This window comes from Gastrolobium bilobum, unplaced genomic scaffold (assembly GCF_033153095.1).
Source record: "Gastrolobium bilobum isolate Gb01-03AN ecotype WA unplaced genomic scaffold, APGP_CSIRO_Gbil_v1 utg26468, whole genome shotgun sequence".
NCBI classification, from domain to species: domain Eukaryota; kingdom Viridiplantae; phylum Streptophyta; class Magnoliopsida; order Fabales; family Fabaceae; genus Gastrolobium; species Gastrolobium bilobum.
Genome location: NW_026898419.1, coordinates 95,751 through 111,758, shown reverse-complemented (window position 1 = coordinate 111,758; position 16,008 = coordinate 95,751). Strand labels below are relative to the sequence as shown.

Here is a 16,008-nt window from a genome sequence, read left to right as displayed (position 1 = left end):
CACTTACTTCATTAATTTAATGCAAAATGTTTGTTAATTTTTTATAAAGTCAGGAGTATGGAAGGCGGTAATGATAGGAGTTGGATGTACAATCGTCTGAATAATAGAAGACAAATAACTAGAGCCTTCCTTGACGGTTTAGAAACGTTCATCCAGTTCGCATGGGATCGAAGAGTACCACCAAGTAAGGATATCAGTTGTCCGTGTGTGAAGTGTAAGTGTATGAAATTTCAAAGTACGGACCACGTCAGGGTGCATCTGTGTCGCAAGGGCTTCATGGAGGGTTATGAATGTTGGTATCACCATGGGGAGATTCAACACACACCAAGTGGTTATTATGGGGAAAGTAGTCAACGAAAAAACCACAATGAATATGAACAGTTGATTATGGATGCAGCAGGACCGTCGATTGGGCAACATTTTGATCCCGGTACTCATACTGAAGCTAATAACATGCCTGAGGATCCTAATCCGGAAGCTGAAAGGTTCTACAAAATGCTTCAAGATGCGCGACGTCCATTATGGGATGGTTGCGAACACCATGAAGCTAGTGAACACACATCATTATCTGCTACCCTAGCAACACTTTCCTTGAAGAGTGATCATCGAATGTCTGAGGCTGCTTACAACGAATGGATGCAGTTCATGGGTCGAGTTGTTCCCAAGAACAATAATTTGTCGAAGGATTTTTACCAAGCAAAAAAAAAGGTGAAAGCGCTCGGGCTAGGATGTCAAAAGATTCATTGCTGCCCAAACGGTTGTATGCTGTATTACAAGGAAAATGCTGATCGCACTAACTGTGAGTTTTGTAAACATGACAGATACAATATTGTGAGGAATGGCAAGAACACAAGCCGCAAAGTGTTTAGCAAGATGTGGTACTTTCCTCTCGTGCCTAGGCTTCAAAGATTGTATTCTTCGGAACAAACAGCTGGTCACATGAGATGGCACCGGGAGCATCATAGGGATGACAAATTTGTGACGCATCCATCCGATGCCGAAGCTTGGATGCATTTTGACGAGGAAAATCCTTTGTTTGCAACGGATCCTCGTAATGTCCGTCTTGGTTTATGTTCGGATGGGTTCGCTCCTTTCAAACAAACGGGTAGAAATTATTCTTGTTGGCCTGTGATTGTGACTCCGTATAATTTCCCACCTTCCATGTGCATGCGAAGAGAGTTTTTATTCCTTACAGTATTAATCCCTGGACCCTCCAATCCAAAAAAGAATATAGATGTATACCTTAGGCCTCTGATAGACGAGTTGAAGATGTTGTGGAGTGAAGGGGTTCTGACGTATGATGTATCATTGAGGCAGAATTTCACGATGCGGGCCGCCTTAATGTGGACAATAAATGATTTTCCTGCATATGGGATGTTAAGTGGATGGCAGACATCGGGGAAACTTGCATGTCCGGTTTGCTTAGAACGTAATGTCGGTTTTACCTTGCAAAATAGTCGCAAGGTTTGTTGGTTTGACACTCATCGGAGATTTCTGCCACACAACCATCCGTATAGGAAAAATAAAAATGCCTTCAAGAAAGGGAGAGTTGAAAGGTCAGGTGCAATCCATCCTTTAAGTGGCAATGACATATGGGAGAGGGTGAAGCATATTCCAAGTGTTGAAGAGGCACCCGCTTTGAATGAAGTAGAGGGGTATGGCGTAGATCACCATTGGAACAAACGCAGCATCTTTTGGGATCTACCGTATTGGAAAGATCAATTGTTAAGACATAACCTTGATGTAATGCATATTGAGAGGAACGTGTTTTGCAATATTCTATACACTGTGATGGACACCAAAGGATCAACGAAGGACACTCTAAATGCAAGACTAGATATAGCTAACATTTGCGTAAGGCCGGATTTGCATTTGGTTGAGGACACCAGGGGACGGACTTTCAAACCTAGAGCACCATATACACTGAACAAGGACAAGAAATTAGAATTGTTGCGTTGGGTTAAAGATCTAAAACTCCCAGATGGTTATGCGTCAAAGTTGTCGAGGTGTGTTGACATGAATGAGGCAAAGTTATTCGGGATGAAAAGTCATGATTGTCATGTTTTCTTTCAGAGATTGTTGCCGTGGGCCTTCAAAGCATTGCCTAAACATGTATGGAGTATACTTACTGAATTTTCAATGTTCTTTAGAGAGATTTGTGCTTCTCAGCTTAATGCTGAAAGGTTACGGCATCTGGAGGCAAGCGTGCCAATAATGCTATGCAAGCTGGAGATGATATTTCCTCCGACCTTTTTTGACTCAATGGAACATTTGCCTGTTCACTTGGCTTACGAGGCAAGGGTTGGAGGTCCGCAACAATATAGATGGATGTATCCGTTCGAGAGGTAAGATTCTGTTTAATGTGTTTAGTTGAGCCACATAATGCTTAGTTTATAACAGTACACTTTTCTTGTGCTTGTAGATTTTTAAAAACACTGAAGGATAAGATCAGCAATCAAAATTACGTTGAAGGCTCAATTGCTGAAAAGTATCTCATCGAAGAGGCAAGTAAATTTGCATCGTACTATTATCCCACTGAATACATATCAAGATGGAGAGGAGCCCCTCGAAACGATGATGGCGGTGATACGAGTGGTCAAATATCAATATTTAATTATCCAGGACGTGTCGTAGGAACGACAAGTAAGTCAAATCTTGAAGGAAGAGATAAGCAAGTAGCGGAGTGGTACATTCTAAACAACTGTTCAGAGGCTGCTCCCTACATTGAGTGAGATTTTATTTTTTTTAAATTGGTGCCAAATGTTATGACTGTCTGTGGTTAAGAGGGGATAAGAATAATGATCATTTTTTTATTATAGTCTCTTCTCCAAATGGTTCCGCTCCAATAATTCCAGCTGGCCAAAATCTGAACTTGATCAGCTCATTTCCTCTCGGTTTCCTGTATGGTTTCGAGAGCACTTCGTTGCGAACACATCAGCTGCACATGATGTTGCATGGAGTTTAGCTGACGGAGCTGCAACAATTGTCAAACGGTTAAGAAAATATATCATCAATGGGTACAGGTTTGCAACTATAGAAGCGAATGTAAATACATCTTGTTGTAACTATGGTGTATCTGTTCGAGGTGGCCTGGTCGACGGTACTGAGGATGACTACTATGGGAAGCTACTTGACATAATTCAATTGGATTACAGGGGGGGAAATAAGGTGACTTTGTTTAAGTGTGACTGGTTTGATAACACTCCACGTGGGACAAAAGTTGATAAATATGGCAACGTTGAAGTTCATCAGTCAAGGAGATATACAGTGGGATATGACCCATTCATACTTGCTCAGCAGGCCGAACAAGTTTATTATACATCATACCCTACAGCCTCACAAGGGTGGATGGCAGTTATCAAAACCAAAGCTCGAAATATTATCCCGGAGTCCAAAGAGTCCCAAACAAATGAATTATCTGAACCATTTCAAGCTAATGTGGGAGATTTACTTCCTGTAAATATTGTAGAAGATGATGTGCCAATCAATCTCTTTGATTCTGCTGCAGAGGTAGACATGATTCCTATCCATGAGGGGAATGAGGAATCAGATGATGACGAACAAGAGACTTATTCAGATAGTGAACCTGAATTGGACGAATATGAGACTCCAGAGGAAGGCGCACAAGAAGAAGTAGAAGAACAGGATTCATCCGAATGATCATCCTCCATATGTTTATTGATGTTTGTTATGCTAAAGACATTTATCAATTTGCCTTGACTTGTAAACTTTATTGAGATTGTTGTTCCGAACATTTCATTGCGCTTCGATTATTTATGATAGAGCTCATTAGTAACTTGTTTATGGCGAGGTATTGCATATTATTTTGTACATATTCAAACATTATTTTTATAAAGCTTTGCAGATGGATCATTCTCAGCCTGGCATAGGTGCATGCAGTAGAGGACGTGCCCGTCCTATCACCGCCAGCAGAGGAGATAGGATAGAGCTTGTGATGCCTCCCACACGCTTATCATCCTCCCCCTCTACTACCGACTCTGTTATGGGTCCCATTGGTCTTCCTCCCACTCCTCCTACACTTTTGGGCGTGCCCGAGCAGGTTAAAACTAACTCCAATTGGAATAAGTTAAATATTAATATTTTAATTATAATTTTTGACACTAACTGCTTGAATGGATAACTTATTTGACTTTTGTAGGATCCGTCCCCTTCCTCTTGTGTGGGAGATACTTCTTTTGCCGAGGAGCCATTGTGGGGATCAGTTGATCCCGTCACCAAAAAGGTTTGGATTCGTCCGTTAGGGAAAACCGAGTAAGTTTTCTTTGTTACAATAAGGTACTAATTTCTTTATTTTTAACCCTGTTGTTTATATGCTAATATTTTGATTTATTTTTACTATCAGGTTCTACCCATATAAAGAACCCAACAAATACCTGAACAATATGATTTTTCGAAATTACACCCACACATGGGGTTTTTGGAAAGATGTTCCACCCAACCAAAAAGATGCTTGGCGTGATTCTTTCTTGGTAAGTTTTCCCATATTTTGGTTACTATACCATTTTTATCAACATGCATTTTAAATTAATCTCATACATGATAATGTGCACTAATCACTTGTCTCTTGAAATATTTGTAGAACAACTTCAGGTGGTTGCCCGAACACCGTGCCGATTTGATAGCTGCTTTCAAATTTAAGGTTGGAAAAGGGTATGCTAACAAAATGCACAATTTGAGGTATGACAAGGGTGATAACTCTTGGTGTCATTCTGAAGCTAAGCGTATCATGTTGGAAAACTGGGCTGTAGATGAGGGCTTTCAGGCAAGGTCCGCCCGAAACAAGCAGAATAGGTCGCACATGGAAGAAGGCACTTATGTTGGCGGCTGCATTTCTATCTCCAAGCATAAGAGAAGAATTGTAAGTGTGCATAATTTTTTATCTCGGTATTCTATATTTTGCACTTGTAATTAATTAATGATGCCAATTTTTATTTGTAGCAAGCTTCTGGGGAGGTGCCCCCAGATCAGGTTGAGTTTGCTACATTTCAGAGAACCCACACACAAGAGTCTGAAGCAGGGACTCGACGGTGGCTTAACAACACATCTAGACAAATAGCGGTAAGTTATTAGTTACCATATGTTTGTTTGATTTATTAGCGTTTAATTCACTTCGTGGTTGCACCATATTTTGTTTTCTTTTTTTTCTTGCTTGTAGGAGGGATTCCAAAAGCTCCAAGAGGAGACACAAACACAAGTGACAGACGATGGAACCGCCTCCTCTCAGGTCGATAGCAATGAACTCTTCATTAAGGCGACTGAGCCATTTAATAAAAAGGGAAGAATTTTTGGCCTAGGAGCATCTGCTAGCAGCATGAAGAGCACCAAGCGCCCCTCCAGACAACTTCCAAGTGTTTCCGAAGGTAAAGGCATTTATAGTTAATTGTTTCAAAATTTCACTCCCTACTCCATTTAAATTAAATACAAAACAATTGACCTAAGCATGTGTTCTTATTATTACAGATGAGCTTGCTGTAATGCGAGAAGTGACAGCTAAATTGGAGGCAGAATTGCAGCAACAAAAGGAGCAAAAAGAAAAAATGGAAGCCGAATTACAGCAGCAAAGGGATAAAATGGACACCGAGCTAAGGCAACAAAAGGAGAAACAGAAAAAGACGGATAATCTGTTGCAGAAATTACTGAACAAAATGGAGAAGAAGAAAGAGAAGAAGAAGCAGAAAAAGATGATGAAGAAGAAGAAGACTGTACACTCCTCATCCTCATCCCCATCCTCATCGCACACCCCTACCTCATGATGTATTCGAAACTTTTGTTTATGACTACTTTTTTGATACATTTTTCTAATTGTATGAGATTATAAGTTGGTTTGTATGAGATTATAGTGTTGGTTTATATGGGATTATAATTTGTTAGTTTGTATGAGATTATAATTTGTTAGTTTGTATGAGATTATAATTTCATAGTTATTTCATTTTAATGAGACATAAGTATTTTTGCTATGGTTGTACTGTTTACAGGTTTGAAATAAATTAATTTAAATTTATTTATTTTTTAATTTTTATAATTTTGCGACGGAAATTCATGGACTTTCCATCGCAATTTTCGTAGATTATTGTTTCTTTGAAAAATTTGCGATGGTATTTTTCACTATTCCATCACAAATTTTGGACGTTTTTTTATATTTTTTGACTAAGTTTTTCGACGGTATTATAATATATTCCCGTCGCAATCTCTTGTGATTATTTGCGATGGGATTTTCATTGCATCCAAATTTTGCGATGGGATTTTCAAAAATTCCATCGCAAATCTGCGACGGTGTTGTAATATATTTCCATCGCAAACTTTGCGATGGGTTCTTTCCTAAGTTACTTTGTGATGGATAATTTTGCGACGAGAATTCTGTTTCAAATTGCGATGGTATTCCAAGTATTCATGTCAGCATTTTGCGATGGAAAATAAGTGTTTTGTGACGTTTTTTTCGGTCACAAATTGCGTCGGATTTCATAACAACAAAATGCCGTCACAAAATTAGTTTGCGATGAGGCTTTTATCGACGGCTTTTTTCAATCGCAAATTCCGTCGCAAATGGAGTTTGCGACCGATATTACCTGTTTTGCGATGGAAAATGCCCATCACAAAAACCCAATTTTCTAGTAGTGATTATGAGCCGGGCTAGAACTCTGTCTTGCCCTTAGGCAAGAGGGTTCAATTACCTCGACGTTGTTTGTCGGGCTAGAAATCCATCTTGCCCGTAGGCAAGAGGGTTCAAATACCTCGACATTATGAGCCGGGCTAGAACTCTGTCTTGCCCTTAAGCAAGAGGGTTCAATTACCTCGACGTTGTTTGTCGGGCTAGTACTCTGTCCTGCCCGTAGGCAAGAGGGTTCAAATACCTCGACATTATAAACCGGGCTAGAACTCCGTATTGCCCTTAGGCAAGAAGGTTCAATTACCTCGGATTTCTTCTGGAAACGAGCTTCTGAAAAACACTTGATTTATCAATTTATTGAACTTGAAATATAAACTACAATTTATGAGTAAGATTTTTTCAACTAAAATATTTCTTCAATTTGTCCGCGTTCCAAGTCCTTTTGACTTGCTTCCCCTGTGGGGTTTCCAACACATAAGCTCCTTTTGATAATTTGGCTTTAACTTTGTATGGTCCTTCCCATCTTGGAGCCAATTTTCCTTCAGTTGCGTTTTTTCCTCCGATATCTGCCCTTCGAAGAACCAACTCTCCCACCGCAAATGACTGCGGCCTTACCTTTTTGTTGAATCGGTTTGCCACGTTTTACTTTGCCGCAACATTTTTACAATGAGCAGTGACCCGAGCTCCATCTATCAAATCCAGCTCCACAACTATTTTGTTACTATTCTCTTTTTTTTTGTGATAAAGCTTGGATCCTTCGCCATGATGGTTCTCCTAATTCCACCTGGATCATGGCCTCGGTACCGTAGGTTAACCTGAACGGGCTTTCTCCAGTAGAAGTTTGCATCGTAGTTCTGTATCCCCATAGTACATACCATAGTTCTTCTACCCACTTCCCCTTGGCACATTGCTCCATTCTCTTGCGTAACCCGTCTATGATAACCTGATTTGTCGCCTCGGCTTGTCCGTTGGACTGAGGATGTTCAACAGATGCAAGACGATGCCGGATGTATAGATTTGCCATTAATTTCTTGAAAGTCTTACTTGTGAATTGGGTCCCGTTGTCGGTAACCACCTCGGCTGGCATTCCAAATCTGCAGATCAAGTTCCTTTCGAAGAAACGTTGCACCCTTGCCGTGGTAATTGTTTCCACTGGCTCTGCTTCTATCCATTTAGTAAAGTAATCGACAGCCACTATTAACCATTTTAATTGTCCTTCAGCCGCTGCAAATGGGCGCAAAAGGTCCATCCCCCATTTAAAGAACGGCCATGGAGCTGTGATCAGACTTAACTCTTCTGGTGGTGCCAACAGGTTCTTACCGTGCTTCTGGCATTGATTGCATTTCTACACATGTTCCTTCGCATCATGACTCATAGATGGCCAGAAATAGCCTGCTCTGAGAGCTTTCCGAGCTAGTGCCTTGCCTCCAACGTGCTGGCCATTTATCCCCTCATGGATTTCAGATAGGACATATTTCGCTCTATCCGAGCTTAGACATATTAGTAGAGGGGAATAGGCTCTTTTTTTGTAAAGTTTCCCTTCTACCATTGTGTATAATGTTGCGTCCTTAACCAGCTTCTGAGCTTCTTCTTTTTTGGGGGAGCGACCCGTTTTCTATGAAGTCAATGACGGCGCCGCGCCAATCTTTGCCTTCAATTATCTGCATGACACATGTAGGTTCTGGGATATTCTGCTCAACCACCGTCCTGTGGTTTCCCCAACCATTAGTGCTTGCCAGCTTTGATAGTATATCAGCCCTGCTATTTTCATTCCTTGGAATATAACTGACCTCTACTTTTTCGAACTCCGCCATTAACTGTCTTGCAGAATCCAAGTATTTTGCTAACAAAGGTCCTTTAGCTTGATAGCAACCTGTAATCTGGGAGGTGACCAGTTGCGAATCACTATAGATTTGCAGTCTCCTTGCTCCGAGCTCCTTGGCCTGCTGAAGCCCGGCTATGAATGCTTCATATTCTGCCTGGTTGTTTGATGTTTCAAAATTCATTTGCATGGAGTATTCAACCGAAACCCCTTCCGGGTTCTCAATTATCACTCTGGCCCCGCTGCCTTTGGAGTTTGAGGATCCATCCACGTAGATTTTCCAGGTGTCTAGGTTTGTTGAGCTCTCTTTTTGGATTGAAGTAAGCTCTCTAACAAAATATGCCAGTGCTTGAGATTTGATCGTTTTTCGGCTTTCAAAAACTATATCAAATTCTGATAATTCCACAGCCCAAGCCATCATTCTTCCTGCTAAGTCCGGCTTATGCAAGATTTGCCGAATTGGCAAGTCTGACCTGACTACAATCCGGTGTCCTTGAAAATATGCTCTAAGTCTTCTAGCTGAGATTAGTAAGGAAAAAGCCACCTTCTCTAACTTCTGATAACGGAGCTCTGCTCCCTGCAAGAGCCGACTTACGAAGTAAATTGGTTGTTGTCCCTCTTCATTTTCTTGAACTAGGACCGAGCTAACAACAACATCTCCCACAGAAAGATATATTATCAATGGCTCCGCATCTCTTGGACTGGATAAAACTGGTGGTGATGCCAGCTGCTTTTTAATTTCTTGAAATGCCACCTCACACTCCGAAGTCCACCCATATTGCACCTCCTTTCGGAATAGCTTGAAAAAGGGTAATGCCGTTTCCGCAGACCGAGGCAAAAACCTAGTGAGAGAAGCTAGCCTTCCTGTCAACTGTTAGATCTTCTTTTTGCCTGCCGGAGCCTTCATTTCCAGCACGGCTCTGCACTTGTCTGGGTTAGCTTCTATGCCCCTGTGAGTCAGCATAAATCCTAGAAATTTTCTCGCGAGGACTCCAAAAGCACATTTAGCCGGGTTTAACCGAATGCTATGTTTTCACAATTTGTTAAAGGTCTGCTCCAGATCCTCAATGTGCATTGCTGAATTAATTGATTTGACTATCATGTCATCTATGTAAACTTCCACATTCTTGTCGAGCTGGTCTACGAACACCTGGTTCATCATTCTTTGGTAAGTGGCCCCTGAATTCTTCAGTCTGAAGGGCATCACATTATAACAATAGTTTGCCTTCTCTGCGATGAAAGCAGTTTTCTCTTGGTCTTCAGGGTGTAGTGGGATCTGATTATATCCCGAATATGCATCCATGAAGGATAGCATCTGGAACCCGGATGAGTTATCCACGAGCTGATCTATATTGGGCATGGGGTATGCATCTTTAGGACATACTTTATTCAGATCTGTGTAGTCTGTACACACTATTCATTTCCCATTTAGCTTTTTGACCATTACCACGTTGGATAGCCAGGTTGTGTACTGTATTTCTCTAATAAACCCTGCCTCCAGCAACTCCTTTACATGATCTTCCAGTACTTGCCGACGTTCCGAGCTGAGCTTCCTTTTCTTCTGGGCTACTGGCTTAGATCCTGGGTATACTGTAAGCTTGTGACAACAAAAACGAGGGTCCACTCCTTGAATTTCTGAGGATTTCCAAGCAAAAACATATGTGTTCCTCCTTAGGCACTCAATAAGTCAGACTTTGTCCTCATTTGCCAACCCTTTCTGATCTTGGCTGTTTGAGTTTCCTGTCCAATGATTACCTCTTCCAGCTCTCCATCAGGTTCTGGCCTCGGGATTTGAGTGTCGTCCATCATGTCCAACTCTACCATATTAATTGGTTTCTTTTCCTTCTGTCTTGAACTATCCTGCTTACCACCAGGGTTTATCTCGTCTGGTGTTTTAAAGTCATTACTCACTGCCCTAACCGACTTGAAGTAGCAGTCCCGAGATTCCTTTTGATCCCCAACAATGGTGATGACCGTGTTCTGCTTTCCAATCATCTTGAGCTTCTGATGCTTGGTGGAAACCAGTATATCCCAATCATGGATAGTTGGTCTTCCCAGAATTACGTTATACTCCGAAGGGAAATCAGCTACTATGAATCTTATCCGTTCTGACTTGTAGGCCTCCTTCGTTCCCAGAGTAAGCCGCAGGTCAATGTATCCTTTAGGAATAGTGTTACGGCCATTGAATGCAATCAAAGCCGTGTTGCAGGGTTTCAAATCTTCTACATCCAGGTTCATTTTCTGGAATGTCTGCCATAGGATTATGTCGGCACAGCTGCCGTTATCCACGAACATCTTTTTGACTTTACTATTGACTAACGTTTCGGTGATAACTAACCCGTCAACGTATCCCGACATTACATCCTCCAATTCCTTCTTAGTGAAATACAATAATGGTGCTTCTGGTTCAGTTTCTTTGAACTTAGGTCGCTCTCGTATTGAAAGCACTTCTCTCAAGTACTTCCTCCTGGCATTCATGGTATCGCCCCCTCCACCGAAAGCTCCACTAATCACATTGCACTCAAATTCTGGTTCTATGAACTCATCTTCTTCTTTGTTCGGCTTCTTACCTCGGCCCTCTTCCCTGAATCTTTTTTCTCGAGGCAGGCTCATAGGCCGCCCTCCTCTTCTCTTCTTATTATTCTTCCACCCTTGAGTTCTTATCAGATACTAGCGTAACTTTCCTTCTCTGATATACCTTTCAATTGCATCTCTGAGATCCCAGCATTCATCAGTGGTGTGACCGGGGCCATCATGAAATGCACAGTACTGAGATTGGTCAAGCCCGGCTGGATTCAGCAATGGCCGAGGCCTATCCACCTTCTTCATTTCCGTGGATGCCACCTCCCTCCAGATTTGTGATCTGGATGAATTCAGAGGCGCATATCTGTCAAACCTTACTTTGGTTGGAACTTTCTTTTATGGCCTCTTACCCCGGAAATCACTTTGCTTTCGACTTCCAAGTTTCTCTGCCTGGCCGAGGTGATGCCTTGGGTCTGCATTTTCAATTTCCATCTGTTCGAGCTCCAAATATTTTTTGGACCGTGTAGTGAACTCAACTAGAGTTCGGATTGGATCTTTGTATACAGATTTAGCCAACCTGGAGGATCCTTGCAGTCCGGCAATCACTAAATGTAGATTAATGTTTTCTGATAGCCCGGGAACTTGCAAGGCGGCCATTTTAAAGCGGTCTAAATACTTCTGCAAAGTTTCACCAGGTTGTTGTTTTATTTTTCCCAGTGCGAACTCGGACTTTGGCTGTTTTTTGCTTGTAGCAAAATTCAGCAAGAATCTTCCTCCGAACTCTTCAAACGATCTAATGGATCCCGCCGGTAAAGACAAAAACCATGACTGAGCTGCTCCCGTCAGCGTGGTTGCAAATAGTCGAGTTATCAGCGGCTCTTCAATTCCCTTAATGTACATTGCCGTGTCAAAGGCATCCAAATGCACTTGGGGGTCTTGCGTTCCATCGTATTTCAGAATTTCGGATAAATTGAGGTTTTCTGGAAATGGTGCCTCCACGATCTCGTCCGCGAATGGGCTATCATTGTATTGTCCCCTGTGATATTTCCTCCTATAGACTCCAGATACATCGTTTGGGTTCAGATTTCGAGATGGGCGTCTCCAATCTGAGGATTGATGATTTTCTCCTAGCTTTTCTGGTTGCCCCTCATCGTTGTTGCGAACTTCCGGTCCCGCATTGTGAACCACGTTGGGAATGCTTCCTTGAGGTCGGCCTTCGCCATTTCCAGTGTTTCTCCCCTGAGTCTGGGTTCTACCGGGGTTCTCCTGGATGTTGGTGATCCTCAGGTCATTCATAACCCGGGTTATAGCATGTTCCGGGTTCGGGTTAGTGGCTTGACCTACTCGAGCCTCCACCTCTCGCATCTGTCTGGCACCTTCCTCCCTTTCAAGCTCGTGCCTACACTCCATCTCTTCCATTCTTCGAAGTACCGCGGCAACTGCCAGATCTGTTACCCGAGTATCACCAACTTCACGATTTGGTACCTGCACGACATCCGTCGTCCGTTCCTCCATTGGGTGCAAGCCTTGCACGTATGGGGCGTCCGGATTGACGGCTGGGGTTGATGCCGAATCAGAGTGCACATCACTAACATGCACTGCATCAGTATCTATCTGCCGATGATCCGTAGGATCCTCCCTGATAGGAGAGATTGGCTGGATTCTGGAATTCGATCTTGAGGGTTGCCGAAATCCACTTCTTGTCATCCTTGCCATCACGGCCTTTGATCACATAATAGTGGGAAAAAGTCTCCCCACAGACGGCGTCAATGTTCTGCCTTAGGCAGATATGTCCGATCGTAAGTCGGGTCTTTGATGTTGGATCTAAGGCTCTCTCTCTCTAGATACCTATGAATTATGTATCTCGGGGACAGCGAATCACTACATACTATATGATGGCTGTAGCCTGAAGGGGTGTGTGTGTGCACTGTCGTGATTGCATAAATAGGGTTAGAGAGATCAGTCATACCTGTGATCTTTAGCTCCTATTTATAGAGCTTACCTTTGAACTTGTGCTGATTAGGCTGCTTGCATATGTGGGTCTTTTCCAGGTCCATAAGAACAACAAAACAAAGTATAGAGACTACATTAGTTTGCCAATTTGTGAACTCGATGGATAAGACCTTGTCCTAGATGGACCCAACCCAATCAAGGTGGGCATATACATCTGCATAGTCATACATACCCCACCAAAGCGCAACAATGCCATTCTTCCTTAATTGTTGCCCTACCAAAGGGAACCCTCTCATTTTTAAAAAGTTCCTTGTCCAAACCGTCCCATCTGTCAGTATCTTTGACAATGAAAACCACCCATTAATTATTTTCTTGTGATGTTTTACACATTGAGCCTGAATATGTAGAATCAATAATTTAACTTGGGATATAAGCAAGGAATATGTGTACACCAAACTTCAATGCATGATGGCTAAGAGAGATAACAATGGAGTGGCTTATTTGTTGGAGCTATGTGTTTAACATGTCGGGAATAAATGATGTGATGAGGGCCTACAATGAATGCATCCACGCTGTATAGAGAGATTGTTATCTCATTTTTGGTGTCATTATGTGGTTCGTTGAGTACAATTGAATCTAATCACAAATTTATCAATTTATATGTCAAAGCTTCTTATCTTTCTTACATATCATACTGTTCTTTTCTACTACTTTTATTTGGTTTCATACCACTTCAACTTTACAGCATCGGATACCTTTACTGAAATCATTGTCATTTGCTCTCAGCTTGGAGGCGCTATTGATCTATTATTTTGAGCAATTTTTCTTACAGCCACAAACCTATGTTAGGCGCCCTAATAAGAGGTTTTTACTTGTAAAGTTGTAAGTGTGCTTAAGATAGGTCTTTTTGCCTATGCAAAAATATATTGTTATTTAATTTCCTGAACCAAGTTATGAAAATTGATATTGATTGGTCTAACCGGTTCATCTGAAACCGAATTCCTAACCTGTCCGGTTCTAGCATTAATTGTGCACTTAAATTGGTCCAACTTCATTCGTTTTTTTTTTTTTTTTGGTAAAAGCCTCAATCGGTTTTAGTTAAATCAGTTCTATGAAATTTCGTGTAAAATATCTGTAAAGTGCCAATGGAGGGGATCAAAGCTGCAATAGGAGGAATGAAATTTGCAACACTTACCACTAAACTTATTTTATTTGTTGGTTATAAAGCTTCTAATTTTATATTTATCGCGTATTATTATATATATTTAATTCAATTAGTGATCCATTGTCCAATACCCCAAATGAGTCAGTGATCAATTCAAGTTTAATAATATTGTACTATGAATGAATCCATGTGCGTGACATTTTAACAATATTGGAGTTGTCATATGAAAACAATAATTTGTCATTCGAGTTTCTAATGGCGTTGTCTAAGTGAGGAAATGGTTTCTAGAAAAAAAAATTTATTTTTTTAACTCCAAATCGATCTCTGATTAAGTGAAATAATTAAGTTTTGAAGCGATTTTGGAGTATAAAAATTGTGTGCTCCTTGATGTGATATGCATGTTCTCCTGTCAAAAAAAAAAAAAAGATAAATGATTCAAAAACAAACCACATGAGTATTTGAACTTTTCCTTAATTTTTTGTAAAAAATGTTGACTATGTTTAATTAATTTCATTTAAGAAAAGAGAGCCTGATCTTTGGCAGCAGTGAAGCATTTCTTTTGTTATTCTGTATTGTCATATGGAATAAACATCGATTATGGATTTGACAGTCGGAGTGCATGAACTTCCAATACGCCAAACCAGTATTACAATTTTATTTTATTTTAATATTTTTTTCGGCGCATACGGCATACCTATATTATATGCCATACATTCTCACAATTTTTGACTATTTTTATCAGTAGCACGGGTTGCAGCGTAAGCTCACAATTTTTGACTTTAACAAGTTTATGTTGCACCGAAAGGTACTTTCTCTTTCTTTCTTTTTTTAATGAATTCTAATTACTAAAAAACAAAAAACAAAAAAACATGCCATAGTTATATAACCTTGTGAGCTTTATGCTGCATACACGAACACACACTCTCTCTCTGGCTTATCTTTCTCTAGATATCCTATATGCGAGTTGCTTGTTTGGTAGCAAAAAGCTAGGGGAAGGTAACATGTTAGGTTCGATGCTGAATGCTAACCTTATTTTGGGTTACATATAAACAACATCAATATTATATTGATCAAAAGATTCAAAAAAAAAAAAAAAAAAAATTTGACGAAGTACAGTGAGCATTGTATTTATTTATTTTTTGGATATATTTTAATCAGTTCATCGCGACTAGTCTAATTTGAGATGAATACCAGAATTATAGTTTTAAATTAACCTCTCTCAAAAATAATAGTGGAAAAGATCGAAACATGCTCTTATCTCCATTGCTCATTTCCTAGCGCCAACGGTCATCCGAGCTAATAAAGTAACCATTATATTATATGAAAGAAATAATAATACCTTATAATGTGAATGCCATGGTGTCTAGGATATGAGTGTTGGGAAAGTAGGACGCAACTATGGTTTTAGATAATTCGCAGTTATCCAATATGCACATGGATCGTTTGGCGTCTTTATACATGTTTACTCATAATGGACGTTAATCAAACGGGTAATTCTTATGATTCTGATTTACCCAAAAGAAGATAAAACCAGTTTCTTTTTCTTTACACGATAGATTTATTATGCACATATACTAGTTACTTATATGAAAAATAGTATAATATATTTATTGGGTACACATTACTTCAAATATAGCTTAACTTTTTCTATTCGAGTCAGGGGCAGACAGAGGGGGTGCTAGGGTAGGCGGCCGCCCCCCTCAAAATTTGAAGAAATTTTTTTTTTGGTACATAGAAAAAAAAATTTAACATAAGTATAATGCAAGAAATCTCCATTTTTTCTTTCCTTTAATGTGAAGTAGTTTTCTCCCACCGCAAAGAGTTTATAGAGCTTCTTTATATTCTCAGGTCCTATATCTATTGAAACCCCTCTAACTTTGATTGCATTTTTTCTCCCTCCAAGAAATTTAACGAAAT

General features: G+C 40.5%; 3 protein-coding genes across 3 annotated transcripts; 2 read left to right on the top strand and 1 right to left on the bottom strand.

The window, feature by feature from the left end:
• The first annotated feature begins 276 nt into the window (after positions 1-276).
• LOC133316129 (uncharacterized) lies at positions 277-3,660 on the top strand. Its single transcript, XM_061517844.1, has 3 exons — positions 277-2,345; positions 2,423-2,728; positions 2,820-3,660. Exons 1-3 carry the CDS (start codon positions 277-279, stop codon positions 3,658-3,660), a joined length of 3,216 nt encoding a protein of 1,071 aa, XP_061373828.1.
• Positions 3,661-3,865: 205 nt separating this feature from the next.
• Positions 3,866-6,012, top strand: LOC133316128 (uncharacterized). Its single transcript, XM_061517843.1, has 8 exons — positions 3,866-4,060; positions 4,160-4,272; positions 4,364-4,490; positions 4,601-4,879; positions 4,960-5,079; positions 5,177-5,381; positions 5,482-5,608; positions 5,997-6,012. The coding sequence occupies exons 1-8, from the start codon at positions 3,866-3,868 to the stop codon at positions 6,010-6,012; spliced, it is 1,182 nt and encodes a 393-aa protein (XP_061373827.1).
• A 2,184-nt stretch (positions 6,013-8,196) lies between these two features.
• LOC133316127 (uncharacterized) lies at positions 8,197-9,810 on the bottom strand. The gene is made up of 2 exons (XM_061517842.1): positions 9,488-9,810; positions 8,197-9,292 (listed from the first exon to the last, which is right to left on the bottom strand). Exons 1-2 carry the CDS (start codon positions 9,808-9,810, stop codon positions 8,197-8,199), a joined length of 1,419 nt encoding a protein of 472 aa, XP_061373826.1.
• Between the last annotated feature and the right edge of the window lie 6,198 nt (positions 9,811-16,008).